The sequence below is a fragment of the Odontesthes bonariensis genome, chromosome 18, assembly GCF_027942865.1.
Source record: "Odontesthes bonariensis isolate fOdoBon6 chromosome 18, fOdoBon6.hap1, whole genome shotgun sequence".
Taxonomy (NCBI): Eukaryota; Metazoa; Chordata; class Actinopteri; order Atheriniformes; family Atherinopsidae; genus Odontesthes; species Odontesthes bonariensis.
This window is the reverse complement of record NC_134523.1, coordinates 9,751,656-9,761,865: the sequence shown is the minus strand read 5'-3', so window position 1 is coordinate 9,761,865 and position 10,210 is coordinate 9,751,656. Positions and strand designations below refer to the sequence as shown.

The 10,210-nt window shown below is 43.8% G+C and overlaps 2 protein-coding genes across 2 annotated transcripts; one reads left to right on the top strand and one right to left on the bottom strand.

Annotated features, from left to right (window-relative positions):
- Positions 1-242: 242 nt before the first annotated feature.
- dlx6a (distal-less homeobox 6a) lies at positions 243-3,723 on the top strand. Its single transcript, XM_075449426.1, has 3 exons — positions 243-845; positions 1,501-1,694; positions 1,842-3,723. Exons 1-3 carry the CDS (start codon positions 539-541, stop codon positions 2,079-2,081), a joined length of 741 nt encoding a protein of 246 aa, XP_075305541.1. The 5' UTR covers positions 243-538; the 3' UTR covers positions 2,082-3,723.
- A 2,576-nt stretch (positions 3,724-6,299) lies between these two features.
- Positions 6,300-8,271, bottom strand: dlx5a (distal-less homeobox 5a). The gene is made up of 3 exons (XM_075449297.1): positions 7,644-8,271; positions 7,092-7,276; positions 6,300-6,853 (listed from the first exon to the last, which is right to left on the bottom strand). Exons 1-3 carry the CDS (start codon positions 7,999-8,001, stop codon positions 6,539-6,541), a joined length of 858 nt encoding a protein of 285 aa, XP_075305412.1. The 5' UTR covers positions 8,002-8,271; the 3' UTR covers positions 6,300-6,538.
- Positions 8,272-10,210: the final 1,939 nt, after the last annotated feature.

Here is a 10,210-nt window from a genome sequence, read left to right as displayed (position 1 = left end):
AAAAAAAGAAGAAGAAGAAGAAAGAAAATCTACTCCTATGGAACCTCCAAATGAGCTGATTTTACGCGCGAAGCTTGTCTGTAGGAATTAGGCGACTTTCCCACCACATATTGTTTCCCCCTGTAGTTGTGGTGGGAGCTGGTAAGGTGGGTTAACTCCAGCTCAAGTCTCCGTGAAGCGCAGAGCACTGATGACGTTGGGTTGGATGACCAATCGGGAGGCGCTGCCCTTTGGAGACAAACCATTTTACTTGTAGTGTCTGCATCAAGTCTGGAAGCAGAGGCTCAATTTTAACAGAATCCAGCTTAAAATCTCTACCTTAACTTATGTCTACCTTCCGACACTTTGAGTGAGAATATCACAGGACAAGGTGGGGTGGGGGGGGTGAAATAAAGACGCCTGTAGAAAAAGCGGGTGTTAATAGGACAATATCTGCTCGCGGTGGAGAGGGAAGAGAGACAACAACACAGCGAGAGAGAGAAAAACCGATTTGGTCTTGAGAGAGAGGGGGGTGAGTGCTCTCAAGGCAGAAAATTCGATGATGACCATGACTACGATGGCTGACGGTCTGGAGGCTCAGGACTCGTCCAAGTCTGCTTTCATGGAGTTTGGACAGCAGTCGCACTCACAGCAGAGCTCCCCATCGATGGCCGGCGGCCACTATCCGCTGCACTGTCTCCACTCCGGCTCACACGCTCACCACCAGCACGACAACACCCCGTACTCCGGGACCAACACCTACAACAGGTCGTTACCCTACCCTTACGTGAGCCATCCGCACCACAGCCCGTACCTGCCATCTTATCACAACAACACGGGAGGACAGACGAGGTTAGACGGCGCAGGTAAGAGACCCCCTTTTCACCAGCCAAGTGGAAAATACGCCGCGTCCTGTAAATCCCCGGCGCCCGACAGTATACCATTAGCACATACCTTCTTTTAGCCCGGATCAAACCTTTTCCTCCTGCCAGGTTTGAAGTCATGCCCATGTCACCGCACGGCCGCTGCGAATTCGGGAATGATCTTTTGAAGCGCTGAAGAAAACCGTGCGTAAATGGCACCGGATAAGTCCAGATCCAGCCTTCTTTGCCTGTTTTTCTTTTTTTTTTTCTTTTTTTTCGTCGTCCTGTTTAGCACTCCCTTCCACAAAACCTGTTTTAATGCCCGGGGTGTGAGCATCTCGACCGTGCAATCCTCACCAACTACTCGTGGAAATTAGGCAGCCCGCACGCCTTGAATGTTGTAATTAGCATTTAATTGACATGTCATTACCAGCAATATCCTAAATATGACAGCGTATGAGGACTGTGGCTGCTACGGTGCGGAAAGGCACTGGGAGATGTCAACGTTTATCAGCCGGGATATTTCATTTTTACTCACTTATCCCCACTCTCCCAGATATCTCAGCAGTCTGACTTGACGTGTCGGTGTCTCCCTGTGCAGAATGAGCGCGACCTGGCCGTGGCTTTTGATGAATAACATTGTTTGTTTTTGTTGCAGAGCAGCAGAAGACGACAGTGATCGAAAACGGGGAGATTCGTTTTAACGGGAAAGGCAAGAAAATTCGCAAACCGAGGACAATTTATTCCAGTTTGCAGCTTCAAGCACTGAATCACCGTTTCCAGCAAACACAGTACCTCGCTTTACCGGAGCGCGCCGAGCTGGCAGCCTCTCTGGGATTGACACAAACACAGGTATGAACATAAATAAGCTCTGCTCTACGTCTTTACGCGGCGCAGCAGAAATTAAGTTGATGGCATCACTCACAGACTGTAATTTCTCACATTCTTTTGCTGGTGTTTCTTGAAGCCCTAACATTAAAACCCCTTTCATTCCATCAGGTAAAGATTTGGTTCCAGAATAAGAGGTCAAAGTTCAAGAAGCTGCTGAAACAAGGCGGCAACCCGCACGAGAGCGACCCCATCCCGGGCTCCATGTCCCTATCCCCGCGCTCCCCGACCATTCCTCCGATATGGGACGTCTCGGCCTCTTCCAAAGGAGTAAACATGCAGGCTAACAGCTACATGCCCGGGTACTCTCACTGGTATTCCTCCCCACATCAAGATTCGATGCAGAGATAGACTGGCGAGGCCGGCGGCTCAGCGAGCTGACTCGAGGCCTCCGGATCACCTACCAACGTAGCCTACATTTTGTGTCAGCGCAGAGACTGGATGCTGAGGAGGAAAAAGGAGCTCCTCTGCCTCTCTTCTCTCTGCTGAAGGATAAACCACAGCCAAGCCTCGGTGCGATGGCACAAACAACGGGACTAACCATATTTCTTGCGTACATGGCTGTTCAGTGGGCTCGCATTTGTTATGCTTTCATTCATGTCAACGTCTGAACGTCAATATACCAAATATTATCAGTGACATTTTTAGCCCCGCTGGGGCAAAAAGACTGCTTCTACTCTTCATGCGCTGTGGCGCCCAGAACCTTTTTGCCATGCTGGACTCCTGACTGCTTTTATTTTTTTGGGTTTGTTTCTCCAACATGCAAGCAAATTGTCTGTCTGTAAATATGTTCTGCGATCTTAGTTGTACATACACTTTTTATGTTTTGTCAGACTGAGTAAACCGTGACTCAAACAGACGCCTGCTGTCGCCTGATTTCCCATCCCTCGAAATAGCAAAAGAAAAACAAAAATGCATTCATTTAAGGCCTTTCCATGCCTCCTATTGGGCCAACATCTCATCAGCACAGGCCTATTTCCCGTCACCCTGTGGCTTACAAGCCTATAACAGACAACATGCGCGTAAGTCAATGATACAGTGCTCAGTGAAAAGCTCATTTCATCAAACATTTTTAAATAAACCCAGTGGGTGATGAAGAACGCCAAAGTGTATAGATTTATCAAACGCACTCAACGCCAGAGGAAATTAACTTACCCTCCACCGCTGCTGTCTACATTCACCTCGAAAGACATTTGCTCCAGGTCCAGCCTATCTTGTCATTTCACCCGCAATTATTAGAAGTATTGACAAAATGTTTTCTCCCTTCTCTCCGTCCTAATGCAGGCCGTTAAATGCCAAGCTCCACGGGATCGATGCTGAACAAAGCAGCCAGCTGCAGCGGCGTTCAATATGAAGGAGATATTTGGGACAATTTGTGGGTTTTTATCCAAGTGAGGCTTTTTTTTTTCTCCCATTCTCATAAATGCAGGCATAATTAGGGTAATTTTTGATGTAGCCCGCTGATTACAGCGTTTTTACCGTCAAAGATAATTACCTGTAATTTTCTACCACTTTTAATACTAAAAGGCATCTTTATTTGGATTTGAGGTAGCGCAGATGGAACAAAGAGGGAAATTATTCGGTTATTCATATACAAATTGCCGAGAAGAGTGAGCGCTCGGGATATTATCCGAAATTACAACGCTGAAAGGCGCTCATGCAGCTGTCAAGTCGCGGATGTCCCACTGGCTGCACATTCAGCCTTACCTGGGGCCCCCATCAGTCCGGGGGGCCTATCTGCTTGCTCCCGGACCATGCTGGGGCTGCAGGGAGCCTGTAGCAGCAGTCGAGTAAACATCAACAGAGCTCATAAAGACACAGTTTTTTTTGGCACATTCAGACCCGAGAACCGACGCGTTTCATCGTGTTTTGCAAACGGATAAAGGCTTCGATGCGCGAAATTAAACGATAGATAGATAGATAGATAGATAGATAGATAGATAGATAGATAGATAGATAGATAGATAGATAGATAGATAGATAGATAGATAGAAAGGAAAGATTAGGGCAAAGTGCAGCTGATGGGGTGTGGTTGCAGGGAAGGATGTGCCACATCTTGAGCACCACCAGCATCTGATGAACTGCTTCTCACTTAAAACCTCTGAGCACTGGACGACATTTCACACAATATTGCAACATAACTTGTGTTCAAGATAAGATAAGCCACCCAGAACCCCCAAACCCCCCTAAATCAAAAAAAGAATAACTGTTGCATGAAAAAAAATAAATCGATTTTTATGAAAACCACGTTCTTTAAGTCCTCAGTATACCTGGTTATCCTGACAGCTTAGTCATTTACATCCAAGAGTGCTCTGCCTCTTCTAAGAACGGATCAGGCCAGAGGAAATGTAAGACTCGTCCTTACCTTTGTCCGCTTCTCTAACACAAGACTAACCAAAAAGCGCCTGCACGGCATTACTGCTGGTGGTTGAATAAGCAAATCCAGGTGGGAAAGTGTTTGCACACCCCGGTAAGCTCTTATATATTGCCTGCAAAATTAGCTGTTATTACTGTCACTGTTTAGTGATGGCGAGCTTGAAAAAAAAAAAAAAACCCCTCTGCAATCAAGAACCAAGCGCATCTTTGCAAATTATAGGTAATTGTCAATGTCCAGATTATGATAATGGAGGCCCTAATCCTGGAGAATAATTATTGTGGAGTGTTACAGTTGAAGCTGTCCAGTAAAACTAACTGTCATTATTTAGACTCGATTTGCAAAACGGGGGGAAAACTAGCTGAGTGGAAAATGTTCGCTTGGAAATAAACGGGGGCTCTCGATATAATGGCACCACTAGTGTGTGTGCGTGTGTGTGTGTGTGTGTGTGTGTGTGTGTGTGTGTGTGTGTGTGTGCGTGTGTGTGTGTGTGTGTGTGTGTTTGAGAGAGAGAGAGGGCAGTTGGAAACATACAGTAGCAGAAGTATGATTGTGCACTGTGGTGTGCACGCGCAAAAATCGTCCCTGATCGCGTGCACGTTCCATGTAAATTTCTGGAGTCACCTGCTCGCGTTGTGATGACCGCCGTTTACCCTGCAGCAGAAATGAGGCTCACAACAAAAGGCACGGAAGGGTTTTAGATTAGGAAATGCATTGTTGTTTCTATGTGTGTGTGTGTGTGGGGGGGGGGGGTGCGTGTGTGTGTGGGGGGGGGTGTGGGTGAAGTGTATTCAGGGTGCAATCAGGAAGAGGATTCAGTGTCAGGTGGAAATGGTAACATGCATGGGTCAGTGTGTAGGTCAGATGCATGTACTGTAGGGTGTGTGTAAGTGCTTGAGATGGAGAAGGGGGATTTGTAATGCAACATGTTCGTTTGTAAACACTCTCTTATATAGGCCAAATCTTTGCGTATATGCCTTAATAAATAAGGCTTCATTCTCAAACCTAGCATTCTAAACTCCCCAGCGCCTCACACTGTTTCTTTTAGCACGTTTAACCTCATTTCATTATATTTCCTGTAGCCTAAGTGGGAGCGCTGGTATTACTGCCTGCTAATAACACGGCGAAAACGTGTAGGATTTTCCCACGTTCTTTCTATCTTTTTGATTTTACCCGGAAGGTGGGCTGTGGCCGGCGGGAGTGGCAGAGCTCTGGAGCCGGTCTACCCCCACAGGAATGCGGATTGTCTCAGATCTCCGTGCCGCCCCTCTCGCCTCCTCTCTGCCATTCAAAGTCGCTAATTGTAGGGGACACAAAGCGAGGGAGACTGCAGAGTGTCTGCTGCAGGGAGCAGGCATTTTTCTTTAGAGGCGACCTGGAACCAACTGAAGGACTCAATCAGAGTCTCCATTGAAGCACAATATGAACATGAATATTAAGATGATGAGAATCCTCTGTGCAGATCAGAGACAACACATACAACAACAACAACAACAACAACAATAACTAAGTAGGATTAACCAAAAATAAAATAAAATAAAATAAATCAGGAGTAATTTCAAAGTATTTCATACAAATCTATAATATGAGGATTAATAAATTGGATCTCACAAACAGTGTTTGTCTACAATAGATTTTACTGGAAGATTTTCCATAATGTGTTGCAGAAATCACTGAAATCCACGTCAAGAAAGACCCATATTCAATTAAAGCAGTTGCTGCGCTTAGTAGCTTAAAGTTTGCTACATGGTGTTGTCTGAAATGTATTCACAATAAATGTCTCTTCAGCCAGAATTTGGTGCTTTATTTCTTGATGTTTTCCTCTCCAATTTAGTTTCAAATTCAGGGTAAACTGGCCTGATCTGAATCAGGGAGATTTCTCGCAAAGCAGCAGATATTTCCATGGCAGCCATTCTTTTTTTTCTTTTTTCTTTTTTTTAAGTCTGCAGCCAGTTTACAGAACCAACGCATGCTTGAATGAAAACGATAACCAAACATATAAAAACATAAATAACACAACAAACAGACAAGAATGAAAGCTGTTAAGGGGTCACATTGATACAGCTGTGATTTACAGCCTTGTGCGTGTCACCTGCAGGCGCGCCTGCATCAGTTTCTCTGCGGTTATTTTCAGTGTAAATAACTGAGGTTTGAAGTGAACAGAGACACCAAAAGGGAGGCGGGAGGTTTCAAAATTCCATTGTCCATTTAAACGTTTAATAGTCTTCCAAAAATGCAATAAATTACATGCACACATTTACACATTTTACACGTTTCCTCTATGACTGTCATCAAATACATTGCATATTCCTCTGAAATGTGAACACGAGTCCCAAAGAAGGAGGGGTGGGGGAGAATTAAATGAACAACAGGGTGTTTTTTCTCTTCTTTTTTTTCTCTTTCTTTTTCTTTTTTTTTTTTTTAAATTATTGTTTTAATATAACGTCCCAGCTCCGAGAGCCAACGAGTGTTGTATCGAGTTAGGCGTCTGAAGGTGGGAAGCCATGGAGCTGCCTGCGGACGTGTACCACGACCCCGTGTTTTCCAAAAAGTTAGAGGCCGCCGTGTTGATGTTTTGTGGCTGTAGGCTATGCGACCTGGAGGGGCCCTGCGTGTCCCAGACGGCCGGGGACTGTGGGGAGTTGCAGGCCATGGGGTCACTGGAGCTGGGGCTGTGCTCTGGTGGAAGCTCGCCGTTTTTCATGATCTTCTTCATTTTTGATCTTCTGTTTTGAAACCAAATTTTGACCTGGACAAAAAAAAAAAAGGAAGAAAAAAAACCTGACCGTTAATAATGCGAATTTCACCTCACTAAACAATAGACGCACGCTGCGTAAAAAGAAGGCCAGGGTCGATTTAATTATGAGGGAGTTAAAGATTTTACACGACATTTTTTTTCTTGTTACACTCATTTTACACGCATTTTTCTTCTTTTTAATATATATATATATATATTATTATTATTATTATTATTATTAAAATCCCACCTGTGTTTGCGTGAGTCCCAGGGAGGCTGCCAGCTCGGCTCTCTCCGGCAGCGCCAGGTACTGCGTGTTCTGAAACCTCCTCTGCAGGGCGGCCAGTTGGAAGCTGGAGTAAATCGTTCGGGGTTTCCTCACTTTCTTCGGCTTACCATTCACCATCCTCACTTCGGGCTCGCTTATCTCTTTTTCTGTTCAAATATTCAAAACAAGAATGAGGGTGTGTCTTTTCGCCAAATTGAATTGCCTCAGAAAAAAAGAACAATGTCTTTTTTTTGTGGGTTATGAAAGCATAAGCTTAGACGATTAATAAAAAAAAAACAGGAATGGCTACATAATAAAAATATATTTAAAAGTATTGTATTAATGAGTTTGGTGGCCTACTTCAAGATAATCATAGATGTTATACAGTGAATTTTGGATCAAAATGCATAGTTCCTGAAGTTATAGAAAGCATAGCGAAAACAAAATATGACGGCATCATGCTGGAAATTCCATTACTTGATTTAAATTCACTTTTACAATAATAAAGAAACAATGTTCATGTCCGTAGCCTACCTTGTGGACTCGGCTGGGCTTGCACTCTGCTGTAAGTTCCAGCATATTGGTGGTAAGCGGGGGTAGTATACGAGCTGTAATCACTGTAGGATTTTGTCGAGTAATTTCCAGCAGATCCGTTTACACCCGAGTACTGGTACTGATATGCGTTGAGGGGCTTCCCGTACGAGGTGGAGCTGGGCGAGCAGTAACCGTGAGTGACTCCACCGGCCGGACTGTAGTAGCCTGAATCTGTGGCTGAGGATTCGGGCAAAGTAGGAGATTCCTGAGACGGGTGGTGCATGGTGGAGAGTTGAAAGGAGCTCTGAAAATCGGCAGGTTTCACACTCGGGATCCTCCGATCGAAAACTCCAGTCATGCTTCGTGATGGGAAACGGCTTGCGTTTGTTTGATTTAATTAACCAAAATAAAATTAAAAAAATACAAAAAGGAAAAATCGAGATAGTCTGATCCCAAAGCGTTGTGAAGACTACACTCTCATTGTGTTGAGACGCTCTCAGGCCGTCGGGCTCTGGTGAAGACTGCAGCCAGCCCCGCAGCAAAGACTTGGTTAAATCCTAAATCGCGCTCTTACGCACTGCAGGGAGGATCGGGTTCCATTGGCCAAGGCGCGCACAGACACAGCTACACCCAATTCACTCCGACAGCTTTCTTATGACGGAGAAATCACTCGGGCTATGTGGCTGCATTGTCGTGTTTTTATACTATCAATCAAGGGGAGCAATTAAAGTGTTGCTAATTCATCAGAGGCATGACAAAACCTCACAACTAAAAAGGCCCCTGCAGCAGGACTCATTATTTGTCTTCACTTTTCTTTATTTAAGCACATTCAAACAAACTCGGCGGTATTAGGCTAAGTTAATTTATACTGACACACTTGTAAGCACGAAGTCAAATATTTTAGTTATCTCGCGTTGAGAATGAATTATACAGCTTCGGTTTATGATTTTACTGTTTTTTTCTTTCTTATTTTCATCAAAACCTGTTGAAACATTCGACGGAGCATTGCTCAAGTCTACCTTAAGGTAAAAGCACGCAGTGTATCCAATACATTGTCAGCAAAATGCAACATATTCGTGCTTGTTCAGCCACGTTGGAATCACTGAAGATTATATTTACACCATGGTAAGTTTAAGACCGCTGCAGAGCACCCAAAAACCACGTTTGGTCAAACATTATACATTCAGTGGTGAACAGCGCCGACTAGTGGGGAGGTGCTGGACACAACGATTTGTGATAACAAAAAAAAAAAAAAACTCATAAAGAAACATGTTTTTAAGGTGGATTGATTGTATATCAATTTAAACAAATACGGTTACAGATTATTGGCCAGATGGTGCGACTGAAATGCAAATGAGGGAAACAAACCAAACAGTGCAAAAGCTTTAGGAAAAGAAGTGTGATAGACATTACCACGACTGGAAATATTTTGGCATTAGATTGTAACCTACATCACATACCCCACAGTCATACACTGGGGACACAATAGCCTAGGTTCGATCCGGTAAAATATTCACATTGTATCTGCAAAGAATGTGTTTTCAGTGTTCATTATACACATCTCCATGTTTATTAATTGACGGTATCTAAAACAATCACAAATTAATACCCTATAAGCGTTGACATGCACGCTTAAAGCTGTGGCTTGTGGTATTTCTAATGATCTGCTTATTTATTTGAGTTTAGCACCAAGTCTGATCCAACTCTTAGGCCTATATGCTCACTTCAACTAAAACCCCATTCCCCTAAAACAGGCCTTTCTATCAATATCGGTGTTTTTCTGCTGATTGAAGAAAACACTGAATACAACTCCAGTAACTTGCCACGCTAAACCGTTTTAGGCCATATTGGCAAGTGAAATAGGTGTAAACAAAAAATCCCATTGGCAGCTTATCCAATTTAGTACCCCGGAAATGCTTCCCCAACCAGGCCATGAACCATTTCCTGTGGTGTTTTAAACTCGGTTTATATACTCTTAAACCACTCAAATACTACGAGGCGCGTGATATAACGTCTGTACGTGTTTTTTTTATCCAAGAAAACGATCTATGTGGAAGTTATTCGCTTTGAATTTCGATCGACGTTGAGAGAGCGCAGCGTACGTCTGACATCATTGCAGAGGTCCGCGTGCAAGATAACTCCCCCCCCGTCCGCCATTACATCGACAGTAATATAAATTGCCACATAGTGGGGAATTCATAAAGTGAATAAGTTACAACGGTTAACCTATTTAAAGTTAAAAAAAACTACAGCTAATAACAAACAACATGTTTGGAAGGTGTTGTATTTTTTCTTTCTTCATAAGTGGATTAGCTGGAACTAGCTGTTCCGGATGTCACTACAAAGCAACTCTCCTTACTGCACTGGTGGGGTGGTCATATTTTTTAAAAGGAAAACAACGAAGAGGATTTATAAAAATAATAATAATGAATTTTTTTTTAAAAAGAGGGGGATCGTTTAGGTGAAACTCGTCATGGCTGACTAAACGGAAGTAGCCATGGGCGGAAGTGGATGGGAGGGATTCATTTTGATCCCCAAGGGTCTTTTCTGTGCTATCTTTTCTCTCG

Excerpts from the sequence above, each read along its gene's own strand:
- dlx6a (XM_075449426.1), top strand. The coding sequence starts at position 539 with ATGATGACCATGACTACGATGGCTGACGGTCTGGAGGCTCAGGACTCG. Across the intron at positions 846-1,500 it reads GACGAGGTTAGACGGCGCAG|AGCAGCAGAAGACGACAGTG; the intron begins GTAAGAGACCCC and ends TTTTTGTTGCAG. Across the intron at positions 1,695-1,841 it reads TGGGATTGACACAAACACAG|GTAAAGATTTGGTTCCAGAA; the intron begins GTATGAACATAA and ends TCATTCCATCAG.
- dlx5a (XM_075449297.1), bottom strand. The coding sequence starts at position 8,001 with ATGACTGGAGTTTTCGATCGGAGGATCCCGAGTGTGAAACCTGCCGAT. Across the intron at positions 7,277-7,643 it reads AGCCCAGCCGAGTCCACAAG|AAAAAGAGATAAGCGAGCCC; the intron begins GTAGGCTACGGA and ends ATATTTGAACAG. Across the intron at positions 6,854-7,091 it reads TGGGACTCACGCAAACACAG|GTCAAAATTTGGTTTCAAAA; the intron begins GTGGGATTTTAA and ends TTTTTTGTCCAG.